Source organism: Drosophila kikkawai, chromosome 3L, assembly GCF_030179895.1.
Source record: "Drosophila kikkawai strain 14028-0561.14 chromosome 3L, DkikHiC1v2, whole genome shotgun sequence".
Lineage (NCBI taxonomy): Eukaryota > Metazoa > Arthropoda > Insecta > Diptera > Drosophilidae > Drosophila > Drosophila kikkawai.
In genome coordinates, this window is record NC_091730.1 from 35,748,857 (window position 1) to 35,765,067 (window position 16,211).

The window sequence follows — 16,211 nt, forward strand, 5'->3', positions numbered from 1 at the left end:
ATCAAGCCCAACATGTCTCGGATCATCGTTTGAGATGGCAAGAAGGCGGTTTCTATCGCTAGAGAGACGCTTATCCAAAAATCCGAACACACAATTAATGTTTAATCAGTTCATGGAAGAGTATTTGGCTCTTGGGCATATGACTGCAATCGAGGGGTCAATACCGAAAGATCCACATTGTTTTATACCCTACCAATGTGTGGAACGTCCACAAAGCAAATCCACCAAGCTAAGAGTGGTGTTTGATGCATCTTGCAAGACTACTTCGCAAATGTCGCTTAATGACCTTCTGATGGTAGGAGCTACAATACAACCATGCTTATATTCAACTCTCCTTAGATTTCGCTGTCGCAAATTCGCCCTTGTGGCAGACATAACTAAAATGTACCGTCAAGTGGAGATTGACGAGGCGCAGCGAATTTTCCAGTTAATTGTATGGAGAAGAGATCCTGTAAGCCCCTTAGAAATTTATCGGCTGAATACTGTCACATATGGAACAGCAAGTGCCCCTTTTCTTGCAGTTAGATGCTTAAAGTATCTCAGCGACAGTCATTTACAATCACATCCTAGAGGTGCAAGAGCACTTGCCAAAGATTTTTACGTTGATGATCTGCTCACTGGAGCAGATACAGAAGAAGAAATAGTCATTCTTCGTCGAGAACTCGTTAACATATTGGAACCTGCAGGCTTTGTTCTAACAAAATGGGCTTCGAATTGTGAAACTAATATGTATACCAAATCGAATGCAGAAATTTTATATGGAGATCTTGAAGACCTCAAAACACTTGGATTAATATGGAATCCGCAGGCTGATGTGTTTAAGTACCGCGTTAGTAAGGTATCTTCTGATCAGCTGGTGACCAAAAGATCAATCTTGTCCTTTATCGCTACTCTCTTTGATCCGTTGGGCTTGTTATGCCCAATTATAACCAAAGCAAAAATATTCATTCAAGAGGCTTGGCTCTTGAGTCTAAACTGGGATGATCCTGTTCCCAAAGAATTTGAAAATAGGTGGAACATAGTAAAAAATGACTTTGCACTGTTGGAAAAGTTGACCATACCGAGGTTTGTCGAAACAAGCAAGCAAGCAGTGTGTCACATTCATGGGTTCGCAGATGCTTCTACACGAGCCTATGGGTGTTGCCTATATGTCAGAGTGGTTGATCCAAGCGGGGTATCTGTGCACTTATTAACAGCAAAATCTAGAGTAGCCCCTTTAAAAACAAAAACTATTCCTAGACTGGAATTATGCGCGGCGCATCTGTTAGCAAAACTGTGGGAAGTCATCAGCGGTTTGGCGGCATGTGCCAACAAAAGAAAATCCTGCGGATTTAGTGTCGCGAGGATGCTCTGTGGATGAGCTAAATACCTCGTTTTGGTACAATGGTCCTAGTTTTTTACAGAAAGAAGCGAAATACTGGCCGAAAAACTCGCACTTTCAGCTCTCAAAAACAGAGTCAGAATTAGAATTCAAAAAGTCACGCGTCGCTCTTATCGCGGCCGATGGTGAGCTAAACCCGATTCTCAATATTGTAGAAAGGTCATCTTCTTATGTAAAGGTGGTTCGCATAGTATCCTACATTTATCGATTTATTGACCTTCGAAAAAATGCTACTTGGAATTCAATTTGCCCGTCAGCGGACGAATTGGGAACGGCATTTCTTAACGTAGTAGAAACGGTTCAACAGAAAGCCTTTGCAGATGAAATTGTGAAGCTGGAGAAATCAGCCAATTTGCGTGCGGGAATTCAAAAGTTAAATCCCTTTGTCTCGGTGGAACAACTTGGGAATTCATCATTCTCCTTGCTGCGAGTAGGTGGTCGTCTACTACATGCCCCCATTGCGCACAACGCTAAATTTCCCTTACTAATGCCAAAGAACTGCAAATTTGTGAATCTATATTTGAGACACTTACATAGAACCAATTGTCATGCGGGACCAAGGTCGTTGGTGGGACTTTTAAGACAATCAATCTGGTTAATAAACGCGCGCCGTGAGTGCAGTGCCATTGTGCGTCCATTGCTTTCACTACAAACCAAAACTTCTATCACAGATAATGGGTAATTTACCAAAAGATCGACTACAGAGAAATAGACCCTTTGAAGTAAGCGGAGTCGATCTGTTTGGCCCAGTCAAAGTCTACCTAGGAATTCGTGGGAAGCAGCCGATAAAGATGTACATAGCAGTGTTCGTCTGTTTTGCATCAAAGGCTGTTCATTTGGAAATCGTGAAAGACTTGACATCTAATACATTTATTTTATGCTTATCCAGGTTTCTGGGTCGCCGCGGCCCTGTTGTCAAACTTTATTGCGACAATGCTACAAATTTTGTGGGTGCTGCACGAATCCTCAAGGAGCACATGGAACCCTTCGGCACCAACGACCAGAGCATCATGTCGTATGCTGCAGCACACCGATTCACCATCGAATTCATCCCGCCCAGAGCGCCACACATTGGCGGTCTTTGGGAGGCGGCCGTAAAGTCGGCCAAGCACCTTTTGTTGAAGGCTATGGACAAGGCAATTCTCAAGGAGGACGAGCTGCATACGGTCATCGTGGAGGTGGAAGCCGTGCTAAATTCGAGGCCGCTCATAGTGGACAGTGGCAGTCCCAACGAGGGAGAGGTCGTCACACCAGCGCATCTACTCGTAGGCACAACGCTAGCAACGCTGCCACCCGCATCCGCGCAGCCAAAGGCAGACTGCAACCTCACGTATTTGCAGAGATGGCAGCTAGTCTCAGCGATCAAACAGCGATTTTGGAGCGACTGGTCGAGAGACTATCTACTGAGCCTACAGCAGCGGGGAAAATAGACCAAAGGCGTGGACAATATTCAAGTCGGAACAGTGGTGGCGATTCACGAAGACAACGTTCCCCCCCCAATTGTGGATAACAGGCGTAGTCGTAGAGGTCATTCCAGGACATGATGGGAAGGTTCGCGTAGCTGTAGTCAGAACAAAATCTGGCATATACAAGCGGTCTATTCACCGCCTTGCACCTATTCCTATGTGTTGAAGCATACATGCTGTCAACGCGGCCGATGTTCAGGCAATTCAGTGGCAGCTTATCTTTGAAACCCAATGTTTACATTTAGTACCTAAGATCATAGAGCTGAGCTTGCATGCTCATATAGCGAAAAAGCTCTCTCCCTCTCTCTTACTCATTCACTCAAGAACCCATTATTTTGTAAATCAGCCCAAGAAGGAGCTTTAATAAACTGTGAAATCACTCGCAATCTGGAATCGAAAGCGTTGAGAAGCCCATCTTTGTGTCCGCATTTTAATTTTTATTTGAAACATAATTTGCCGTACCGGCCAGTTCGCAATTGGGCGAACAGGAGTGATACTAGATGCAAAACTCTCATGGAAAGAAAACATCAACGAGAGAGTCAAGAAAGCAAGCATAGCATTCTATTCCTGCAGGAAGATGTTCGGAAAGAACTGGGGCATCCACCCCAAGATAATAATATGGCTTTACACAGCGGTGGTAAGACCCATACTCACATACGGAGCACTAGTATGGTGGCCAGCATTAACCAGGGCATACAACGTCCAGAAACTAACAAGGATACAGAGATCGGCATGCGCAGGAGCCACGAGAGCACCGAGATCATGCCCCGCAGCGGCGCTGAACGCCATCCTGAACATAATACCGATAGAGCATTTCATCAGGAACACTGCGGTACGACTTAAGGCTAGTCAAAGCTGGAAAGACTACCATCCGTCGGACAAGCACGGATGACTTCAAAACTAGTGGCCAAATGTAAAGGGGCACTAAACAGACTAGCAGAGGACAACAGGGTAAAAAATAGCCTGGGTACCCGGACACAATGACATAGACGGAAACGAGAAAGCAGACGAGCTGGCCAGAAAAGGGTCAGAAGAACACTCAGCAACAACAGACATCCAGATCTCCCTGAACTCAGTCCAGACGGAAATTCACGACCATTTCAAACAACTAGCCCGCAAGGAATGGTCGAAGGCAGAGCACAGAAGATCGAAACTATGCTGGCCAGAATTCAATAAGAAGCGAACCGCAGAACTGATCTCCAAGAGCAAAAAGGACATCAGGAGGGTAAAAGCAACCATCACCGGCCACTGGCCAATAGGCACGCAAGCCTGTAAGATGGGTCTACCCTAAAACACACAATGCAGGAGCTGCAAAGAACCAAGCGAGCAGGAGACACCAGAGCACCTGTTGTGCCACTGCCCGGCACTCAACAGACAAAGAGCCCGACACTTCGGAGCACACCAACTCGAGTCACTAGGGGAAGTTGGAAGGCAGCCAGTAGCGGCCATCCTAGCTTACCTGAATGACACGGGCTGGTACTAAGAAGGGCGCAGACAACAGCAAATCGAGGGTGTGGATCAAAACGGAGCTCAGCTCTAATTGGAGGCGGCCAGGACTGCCTCACCACTTATACCTACCTACCCTTCCCTTAGGATCCCTGGTTTAGCAATTTAAAGTAGTATTCCGCCTTCGATTTGACGACTGAAACTCCAGGTGAGTTTGCTCATGAAAACCAATTTTCCCAAGATCTGTGCATCCAGTGTGAGCGGTATCGTCGCAGAGCCAACAGTAAGCGATGGACTGTCGGACCTGTTATACCAATACCAATATTTATTAAAATAAATTATCAAAATTATTTACACAACAGAGGAAAATAAAATTGAACAAAAAGTTGTGTTGCCTTTTCAGCGTACAAACGAGAAAAAATCGGCTAAATCGCATTTACACCCATATAGACAAATCCACAATGGTGGCATAAATACCTGTGCTAGCCCTGTCTTGCTTCATATGGAGTTGCCTTTAACGACTCCCCAACACAAGTAGGTCTGAAGAGAGGGTTACTTCAAGGGCCTATGGCCGTTGCGTTGGGGCGCGCGTTTTATTCTGTGAATATATTAAATTAGCCTAATGCATTTTAAACTAACTTAAGCTTACCGCAGTGTGCCCTCCTACAATTCACAAGACAATGAAAAAGCACAATTTAGGCGGCATTCACAGTGCCGATATTAGTAGGCCCATACTTCATGGGCCAAGAAATCCATACAATATCGGATAACTTACAAAATACTTAAATTTCCTTCCAACACTTATTCTACCTATCGCTTACAATGTTTGGCCGTCGACATCCCCGACCCCGTGAAGAACGGCTTCACTCAAATCCAAAACTGCAAGTTTCGAGACAGGCCGCAACATTGTCCGAGATAGTCCGTTGTCGTTCACGCGCACACTGGCGCGTCTGACGACTCCATCAGCTCCGCCGTAGACCTCCTCCACGATGCCCTTGCGCCACTCTCGTCTGGGCAAGGCAGGATTGCAGACGAAGACCCTATCGCCCTGGCGGATGGGCTCCGTTCTCCGGCACCACTTCTCGCGGCGCACAAGCGTAGGCAGGTACTCCAGGACCCACCTCCTCCAGAAACGGTCTCGCAGCATACGAGCAATCCTCCACTGCTTTCGCGTAGAACCCTACTTGGGCAGCTCCGCATCCAAACCAGGCGTATTCGGCAGGTTAGCTGCTCCCTTGAGCAGGTCGTTTGGCGTCAACGGCGCCTCCTGGTCCGCATCCACCGGCAAGTGGGTGAGCGGACGCGAATTGACCACATTCTCCGCCTCGATCAGTAGACTTTCTAATACGTGATCCCTCGGCGCGACATCCTTCAATGTATGGCGCAGCACTCGCTTGACGCACTGCACCATCCGCTCCCATACTCCGCCCTCGGACGGGTTCGATGGGCAATTAAAGACCCATTCAATGCTCCTGCTGGATAACTCACTCTGTATTCTCTCCAATCCAGTCCAATCCAGTATATTTGAATGGCCACCCGCTTCCAATCGATCCTCTGGAAGGGGTGCCATTATCGGCGGCATCGGCCGCGTTCGCTGCAACTTGCACTCGTTGCACGACGAGATCACCTCCTTCATCTCAGTAAGACTGTGCCTGTGTGACAGTATCACAGGCCTCCTCGCACTGTACGGCATGCACAGCGCGGCATCAATTCTGCCATAAACTCGTAGAACTCCATGTTCATCCATGTACGGCGCCAGACCTCGAATTTCACTCGAGCTGGCGACTTCCTTTCCGCGTTTCGCCGACCTCAGCTCGTCGGGAAACGATTCCAATTGGGCCTGTCTGACCAGCAGGTTCTCCGCGGCCTCACACTCCTTTGCAGTGAGTCCGTATTCCTCGAGCTCGTTTCTCTGTCTGCGGCACCAACGCGCAAACCTCAAGCACCAGGCTGTGGTCCTCACCAGGCGGCTGGAGCTCGAGAATCTCTGGAACGGAATGAAAAATTTATTTGTGGCCACCAATGCAAACTTACTTGGCATCTCCTCGTCATCAGATGCATCCGGAACACGCTCAGTTCCCTCCTCAGGCACTGGCCAGCCGCTCACTGGCTGCCTCAAAAATGCGGGACCGCTTAGCCACCGGGATTCCGGGCTAAGGTCCGCCTTGTTCTGCGACCGCGTCGCATCATCCGCTGCGTTGTCAGCTGTAGGTACCCATCTCCACTGGGAAACCTCCGACGACTCCAAAATCTCCGCCACTCGGTTGCCAACAATCTGCTTATACCGGCGCACAGTAGCGCCTCTCGAACAATTAGCGTTGCAAAAATCAAAAAAGTCATGTTCGCAAAAACGATTTTAACCATACTTATTCGACAGGAAATTTAACAAGGATTCAGAATCTGCTATAAAAACAATTTTTTTTTGTAGAAGTTATGAGCATTTAAAGTTGAACTTTGTTTCGTTTTTTGCATCATACCAAAAAAAGTGTGTAAATTGGTCGACTTTCAGGTAATATTACAAAAAAACCATAAAACCAATGGTCATGGTTTTTACTTTAAATGATAGATACATTCATAAACTATTAAAGAACCTAAAAAAAACGACACTTTGATTTGGGCTTCTACAGGTAAATCGCTACCTGCCAGGTGTCCATTTTTTCACCTTTTTCTGCCTAAAGTAGTCTATATCTTCTGACGCCAATGAAAGCCACTGACTACACTATGTCTACAAGTTACGTGGATCTTTCCTGGACCAGAATTAACTTTCATCGGCTGCGTCGAGCTGCGTCTGCGGAAATGCAACGCTAAAAACCAAAACAACTCAGGGTAAAATATACCAAAATATCGACACAATTTCATACATTTCAAGAAATATACTAACTGTAGCGCGTGGCGGTTACACTTCGAATTAAAAAAAAATTTTTTTTTTCAGTTTTCAAATTATTTTTATTTGAGCAAATACATAAAAATAAACATAAAAAATTAAATAAAAATTTGTGTTTAAAAATTGTTTTCATTGAAAAAAAAATTATTTTTTCACTTTGATACCCTTTAAAAAGGCGTATTTGTGGGCGTGGTACTTTATGTAGTACATATATATATTCTACAACAATTACCTGTCCAATGCCGTTTAAATTATTCGATTACCTTATTTGGTTCAAAAGATATGATTTTTGCAACACTAAATGAGAAAAGGCGGTACTGTGCGGCGGTGGGTGCTGCCGATCCATCTCAGCACCGTTTTTGAGTCCGTCCATAATACCGTGTCGCTGATGTCCATCTTCCTGCGCCAGGTAGCAAGGGATCTGCCTATCTCCTCCGGTAGTGGTTCGTCCCACTGGATCTTGTGCCTCCATATCTCACCCCATCCGACGCTCTTGACTCTTCCAGGTGGTCCCAACGCCGCTTCCACGATGGGTGAGCTGGATGAGAACTGGCATAGTTCGAAACCAGCCTCCGCATGTATCTCCTTCGCTCGGGTAGATACCTCAATAGCCTCGCTCTTCGCCGCAACCTCATCCTGCTGCAGCTTCCTCGCATACCCTTTGTATACACAATCCTTGATGATCCCATCGTATTCCAGCGCCAACTGCCCGTTGCGCTTCAACTTCTTCTCTACGTTGATCAGCCGTCTGTGCGCCATCTCGTAGCTCCGTGGCAGCACAGCGTGGTCGTCCTTCCAGAGTAGTCCCGTCTGGTAGCGACGCCCCACTCTCACCGTGGTGTCTTCGAGGATCCTTTGTGCCCGCGCGTCATCGCTAGCTGCGACCTGTGGCGCGAGCTTCACACCAAAGCTTTCCATCTCGAAGTAGTCCTCCACCATCCTTTCCATCGTATCATCCATCGACACGGCTAGAAGGCAGGACCTCGGTGACGGCGTAGTCGATTGTCCACTTACCGGCCCAAACACAACCCATCCAAGCTCGGTTGCGGCCGCTTACGGTCCCTCTTTGGCAAACCGCCTCGTCCTAAGTGGCAATCCCAAATGTCCATGGTCCAGTCCGATGAGCAACTTCGGCACCACGTTGCTGTAGGGCTTCATAGGCAGATGCGCATCCTTATGTACGCCCTGGACATCTCGCCGACATAACGTCTGCATCGGCAGACTCAAACTCGAAACGGCGTACACGTTCCTCAACGCGTGGCGAGTGGGCTTCCCAGCTCCACTTATCTCTAGACGCATCACGTTGGTGGACTCTCTACTGGCCCTTCCTCCAAACCATTGAATATTAAGCTGTCGATGTTCGCCTCGCACTCCCAGATCCCTCCGTAGCTCGTCATCGATCATCGTGACGGAGGATCCTTCATCCAGGAGCGCGTAGGTATCTACCTGGCGACCAGCTACGTACAGCGTTACTGGCAGTATGCGTCTATGCAGCTTAAATTCCTTTGCACAGGCGCCCCCGCTGGCTGCGGGGCTCTTATCTGCAGGCTATTTCTGAGGACCGCCGACTGCTGGCTCTTATCTCCAGGCTATTTCTGAGGACCGCCGACTGCTGGCTCCTCTCGTAGTCCCTGTAACCACCTCGTGGCGAAGACCTTCTTTCCGGGCTCCGTCTGGAAACTGCTGGTTCCCACCGTCGTGGCGCCTGAAGCCACTTTGCTGCTCCGGCCATCTTCGCCCCTCGTCCGCTCCATGTAGCAGACGGTGATGCCTCTTGCGGCATCCGTTGATCTGGCACTCGCCGTGCACCTCGCATGTTCTAGCTGTATGACCAATCCGTAAGCATGTGAAGCAGAGCCATGCTCCACCTTCTCGGTGGCGAAGCTCCGATGAACTCTCTACAGCTCGTCGTAGCGTGTTGCCTTCCACAAATGGGACAACCTCCATGCCGATCATCCCGCTGCTCGATTCCGTTCTGGTCGACGCTCGCATACAGGACTCGACCCCTCGGCTCCTTTCCCTCGACGTCCAAAATCGTACACACGATGTTTGCGTACTCCTGTAGCCAGGTGCTGAAGTGCGCTACAGTGGGAAAGGGCTCGATAGATGCAGCGTGCCTGGCCCAATCCACTCGCTTGCTCGTAGGAAGCTTTGCCACAAGCTCCTCCATGAGGGTTGGGTTCCCCAGGTGCTGCTCCGCCTTCGCTGACTGCAGGAAGGCCGTGAGGTTACTCACTCGGGTTGCGAAGGGAACGATCCTCGCCAGGTGCTGCTCCGAAATCGGCGGCACCTCTCGCACGCTGTTCAGCTGGCTGCGTATAAGCTGCTCCGGTCGGCCAAACCTAAAGCGCAGCTGCTCCATCACGGCGCTGACGTTCCCAGGGTGAATCAGCAGCGACTTCAGTGTCTCGCGTGCTTCATCCTTGATGTGGCTACTGGCGGCCCGCCCCAAGATGGCGGCCGTCCCGACGCTCCACTGTCGGCGCCATTTGCGCTTGGGCCAACTGCGATTGGCGCGCGGTTTGCGGTGCTCTCACTGTTCAGGACTTTAACCTGCCTCAGCTCATTCTCCAACGCCATAGTCCTCTCCAGAAGGTACGACGTGAGTGGCTGGCCTTCCTCCAACACTGAACTCGCAGCTGTGACAGCAGTACTCCTCGGTTGCGACGCTACTGTAGTCACCGTAGTGGCTGGTGGGGTGGCTTCCCCTCCGTTCAGCCGGGAACTCCTCCTGGGGGAATGCTGCATCCCAGGTCCAATATGGCGCTGCCTCAGCGCGCTTCAAAATGGCGACCCTTGTGCCGCTGCCTGCGTCACACCGACGCTTGACGCTCCTTGCGCCTTCTGTCCGCTTCCTGCGGATACCTCAATTGACGCTGACTGCGTCTCCGTCCGTACCCAGTGTTCGGCGCTGGCTGCGCTCCACTATATCGCTGACTGCGACTCTGCTTCTGGGACGGAATGCGCTCTTGGCAACTCTCTACCTGGGCATCAAACCATCCAGCGCAAGTTGCCCTTGCAGTCTCCCTAGGACTGCAAATAAAAGGAGTTGTCTTGCTTCATATGGAGTTGCCTTTAACGACTCCCCCACACAAGTAGGTCCGAAGAGAGGGTTACTTCAAGGGCCGTTGCGTTAGGCGCGTGTTTTATTCTGTGAATATATTAAATTAGCCTAATACATTTTAAACTAACTTAAGCTTACCACAGTGTGCCCTCCTTCAATTCACAAGACAATGAAAAAGCACAATTTAGGCGGCATTCACAGTGCCGATATTAGTAGGCCCATACTTCATGGGCCAAGAAATCCATATAATATCGGATAACTTACAAAATACTGGAATTTCCTTCCAACACTTATTTTACCTATCGATTACAATGTTCGGCCGTCGACAAGCCCAGATGGCAGATCCGAAGGGCAAGTGTTTGTGGTGACCAATTTAATTGACAAAGTTCGTTTACGCACACGTGCGACTGGCCGGCCAGCGAGTGGTGACAGGCCACAGTTCGCGAGTTACAATTGGACAATACCTGCAAGTTCACGTGAAAAACAACCAGATGGGCTCCTACAAGCTGCATCACAACTTGTACCGTAACATCCTTGATCTCATCTCAACTGACGTACACAACAAGCTCGAATGGCAGTTTGTGTTCCGCTGCAACTAGTACGAGGCAAGATCCTGCTTCTACTTGCACATCATCATGCAACTGCACCCCAGGGTGGCAGCAAGTCACCGCAAAGCCAAACAAAGGAGCAGCAAAGAAAAGAGCAGGTACCGTTCTCTCTCCCAAGGTAAGCCACAAGAAGACAAGCTATACCGCCAATTCTGAAAACCGCTTCATACCCCTAAGCGACGAGGAAGAAATGGACGTCGAGCCTTCCACTTCGCAAGCCTCGAAAAACCGCGCCGCAAATGAGTCCGACGCAACTTTGCAGCCAGCAAACTCCAACAGCTCAGGACAAGTCCAAACAGCCGCACCGCCATCGGCTTGATCTCCCAAGGTCCCAAGGATTATGGTTCCCGGTGTGGTCAGCTTTTCTGCTTTTCGCAGTGAGCTGGATGCTCTTATTAGAGAAGCGCGGAACTCAGGCGACTGCGCCGTTCAGTGCAACTCCTCCGATGCCTACAGGCTCGTGGCCAGACACTTCCGCGAAAAAGGAACTGTTTTCCACCACCACCAGCTTCCAGAAGACCGACCCTTTCGCATGGTAATGAGGAACATTCAATATGACATTCCATCGGAGGACATCATTGAGTGCCTGCAGGAAAAGGGTCATTGCGTACTGCGCATCTATACCCCTCGTAACAAGGCAACTCAGCTTCTGCTCAACATGAGGTTTGTGGACGTTAAGAAGGCTGACAACAACAAGCTTCTGAAAAACATCTCTGCTGTTTGCAAACACATAGTGACCTGCAAGAAGCCATGCAAGCAATCCGCTCCTGTACAAAAGATGTTAGGAAAACGGATATTAAAGGCTGCCAAAAGTAGGTTTTTTCAGATCAGCCCGGCCTTTACTGCTGGCTTTGCGATGCGGCAAACCAAAAGCGGTTTTAGTGAACTTAGGGTGAATTTTCGCAAAACAAATGACCTGTTCACAGCGCTGGACGCTCAATTTAGCGGCATGAAGCTGCTAAGCGAGTCACCAAAGCGCAAAAAATCGGCTGCTGGTCGGCTGGTCGGCGAACCTCAGCCGCCAAAGATTTGGCACACTCCCTCGGCACAGCCCCCGACACTGACGCCAACTCCAATGGTGTTGAGATCGGGAACGGCTAAAGATTCGGCATTCGAAGGAGCCGGGGCAGTAATGGCAGCAGATCCCCCAGTATTATCAGTTGAGTCCGCTGCGGGGTCTCAATCTCTGACACTGCAGACTTAAAAAAAAATCTCAGCTATCCCAAAGGGCAAAAATAGGGCTGAACCACTAGCAGAAGTCGGTAATGCTGCGTTACCAAAGCCCATCACCGCTATTCCACCACTAAAAACAATATTTGTTTCTCGGCTTGCCCCTGATCTCGCATCGGAAGATGTACTAGCTCATATACTGAGCAAAACACAAGCCCAAACTGTGAAAGTGAAAAAATTCAATTTCTCATACCCCAGAGATATCTCATCTTTCAAGATAAGTGTCTCCCTCGATCTTTTTGACACAATTTGTTCTGGTGACTTCTGGCCCGAGCACGCTGTAGTTAAGGAGTACGAGGTAAAAATAAAGAAAAAACGGCCTTCACAGCCGGCACAAACCACAGCGACAGCGGGCGTCACGGCAGTGCCAAAAAACTAAATACCTCCCTCCTACTTTCCTATCAGAACAATAGAGGCTTACGCGGCAAGCTCTCTAAATTGTATTCTGATAGTTTTTCGTTTGCATCCCAGGTGATTGTGTTTACCGAAACCTGGTTAAAGCCGGAGATTCTCAGCTCCGAAATTTTTCCGGGTAAGTACACAACTTATAGATTGGACCGTCTTTCCCAGCGAGGTGGTGGAGTTTTAATTGCCGTTGACTCCACCCTTATTTCCGCACTGGTGCAAATTGACGATCTCACATGTATTGAATTTAAAACTATCATTTCCAGGTAGTTTTATCTATATAACCTGTTCTTACGTTCCTCCATCTGCTGAAGAGCCTATTTATTGGAAACACCTTTCGGCAGTTCAGGCCGTTTCCAACATGCTTTCTGATAGAGACCAACTAATAACTCTAGGAGACTTCAATATACCTGGAGCTCGTTGGTCATCAGATGGTACGTCCAATGTCCTCCAAACTGCGGCACAGCATGACCTGATAGATGGCTTGCTTGACATTTCTTTGTGCCAAGTTAACCATGTCTTAAATTCTTTAAATCGCTTACTCGATCTGTGTTTCGTCTCTGATCCTGTAGGTGTAAACTTAACAAGAGTTGATCCATTGACGCTTCCCGAAGACCCTTACCATCCTACTTTCGAAGTGACCACCGATTTGGGGACTGTCGTAAAGACCAAACCTGATCTGAGTTGCTCAGCGACTAAAGTTCGCTGCTTTCGTAAGGCAAATTTTCAAAGGCTAGATATCTTGATTTCCAAATTTAATTGGTCTGAACTTTACATGTGCACTGACATGGCGTCCTCCGTGGGTATCGGAGTCGCGGGGGGCGGGAACATAAGCTCCTGACCTGAACACGATCATATTTCGGTGGTCGAAGGAATTCAATGACCCCTATGTAACAAAATCCCTATATACTTAACTTGTTCATCCTATATTAAAATATGGACGCCGAAAAGCGTCATAAGACCACGCGAAATTATGTCGCTTTAAAATTATTTGTGGCGGACTTATGACGCTGCCAAGGACCATAAGTTCGCCACAGAAAAAACGACATTATGTCGCCGAAAAGCGTCATAAGTTCGCGCGAAATTATGGCGTTTAAAAATTACTTGCGGCGGACTTTCAAAGCGACGTAAGTTCGCCACAGAAAAAATTCATCATTTCGCGGTTTGGATGTACGTATGTATGAACATACATACATGCATAACTTATACATATATCGGCCAGAAAACTAAAATGAAAATCTTGTACCGTTCGCGATGTAACGTTACAAATCTGAAATAAGCTTCTCAAATAAAAATAAGTTTCATAAATGGAAAGCAACAGTATTTTATTGTGGTTTTAGTTTTTCAGGCTGAAGTCTGTGCCGTTTGCAATGCATTGTTTTCTACAAATAATTTTAATATGACAGTTCCCCAAAGCTTGCCTTTTATAATACAATTATTACTGGTCAAATGCATCGATCGTGCAAAAAAACATTTCAGCAAATGGTCTTTTTTTTCATTATTCCATTATAATACAAATTCAGTACACTTCAATTAAAAATATTAATCATTATTATTAAATATTTTTGTATTCATTGCGGGTGGCGAAATTATGTCGTTTTTTCTGTAGCGAACTTATGGCGCTTAAATAAAATATATATATAGCTAGTAAAATTAGTAAATTAATAATAAATAAATAACAAATAATTTTAGATAATAAGAATACGAATTGTTAGACTAAATAATAAATTTTTCTTGACTAGTGCAATAACTATAAGCTAATCACTTGTCGCACTAGGATAAAAACAAAATAAATGAAATGAAAAATGTATTTCAGAATAAAACACACCCACACTTAAACACGTTCACAACCAACGTTGTCCTTTGTTATCGCTATTTGAGAGGCGGTTAACGGAGTGTTAAGAAGGCATATCCCCGTGATCGGGCAAGCGGCGTCAAATATATTATATTTATATATGTATGTACATATGTATTTTCTTTTCAGACTGCAGTAATGGCCAATATATTGAAACGAGGCTCTTTTGGGTAATTTTTATTTAATTAAATTATATTTTCTCTTGATTAATTATAATTTTTTCTGAAGATGCAATTTCCCAAGTGACTAAAACTGAGCCTCCAGAGAAGATACTGCGCAATAAATTTGGTCTTCATGAATAAAAAGCGGAACACCAAGAATCAAAAAGACCTTAAGGCCTTTTAATATATGGATGTTTAATCTTAATTTTTTATATTTGTGTTTTAGTTTTGGTATAGAATTAGTAAGAATAAATAATATTAATAAAAATTTAAGAGTTTTATTTTTATATATGAAAAAAAAAATCATCAACAATTCATCGATGAATTGATGATGAAATGTTGATGAAAGGCTGATGAAATGTTGATGATTTGTTGATGATTCATCAAAATTTCATCGATGAAATGATGATGAATTGTTGATGAATCCCTTCGGCTATTGATGAAACGTTGATGAATTGTTGATGAATGGTACTGCAGGGTAAGGAGAGGCGGAAAAATTGCCAAATATCGGAGCGTCGTAAGCAGACGATTATGTATGTATGTATATAAATACTTGGGTGAAGCTCAACTCAGGATAGAGCGAGGGAGTAAATAAATAAATATACAAATGAAGTTGGCGTTGCGGTAAATATTGTTATTTATAGGAGCTGTGGACTGTATTGCAAATACGTACAGTGAGTCACAAAAGTATTCGTTGCAAAGGAGGTCTTGAGGAAAATGTCAATTTTCACTAGCTAAAAGCTTCAAAATGTGAAAAAATGGATTACTATCCCAAAGATGTATATTTTGTTTAGCATATGACCAAAAAAAAACTTTTCAATAACAAGCTACAGACAAATATATAAAACTAAATCGATTTTTATGCTCACAAAATTATTCGTTTCTGAGATTTTTTTTTAAATTATTTTTTCCTTTTTTCATGGGTTAGTGCAATTTTTTTCAGTATTCTGGTTGGGAATACATTTTAAAATTTAATTCATGGAAAAACACAACATTTAAGCGTAATTGTGGGTTTTTTGAAGTTATTAGGCTGCCGTAGAGTCGGATTAATTGGACTTCTATTTTGACAATAATCATACAGAGAAGTTAAGACGAATTGAGTTTCGCAAGAACTTACTGTATGACCGGCAGCAATAATGTATTGGAAACTTATCTGGTGCGGTGGTGCAGACGATGAATCCGGCTCTGATGGACCAAATGTTGGAGGGGGGCGGCTTTAACCTGAAATGCACTCGAAATAAGAACACGTAGGACTTTCGGGTTTTTGCGCGACGTGCGTCGGATGTCTTTATTTATAGAAGGAGTAATTGGAACTAAATACTAAATAAAGCTAGGGAGAGCGGACTAGAAGCTCTAGGGACTGGTAGTCGGGAGGAAGAGGGAGAGAAAAGGAGAGCGTACGGGATCACACTGCCACCCAAAATTAAACGCCCTTCTGGCGTGAACACTGTTAAAGTCGGCTGTTGTAGCCAAAACGCACGTGCTTGAAAATAGCTATTTCTTATTCGGTTACTTTGAAAGTGAAAAACTAAGATCAAATTTTTGATTAACGTTTTGATGGAGACCAATCGGTCTGGTAATTTTTAAGTGTTTCATTCAGTGAGTTTGAGTTCAGCAGATAGAACAAATAATAAAAGATACATAAGTAAAAAGTAAGGGAAACTTGTAAATTTCGAAACAAATGTAATATTCAACAAGAAAGGAAGCTAAC

General features: G+C 46.0%; 1 protein-coding gene across 1 annotated transcript; it reads left to right on the forward strand.

Moving 5' to 3' along the window:
* Positions 1-2,172: 2,172 nt before the first annotated feature.
* LOC121502623 (uncharacterized) lies at positions 2,173-2,811 on the forward strand. The gene is made up of 2 exons (XM_041776320.1): positions 2,173-2,186; positions 2,271-2,811. The coding sequence occupies exons 1-2, from the start codon at positions 2,173-2,175 to the stop codon at positions 2,809-2,811; spliced, it is 555 nt and encodes a 184-aa protein (XP_041632254.1).
* The last annotated feature ends 13,400 nt before the right edge of the window (positions 2,812-16,211 follow it).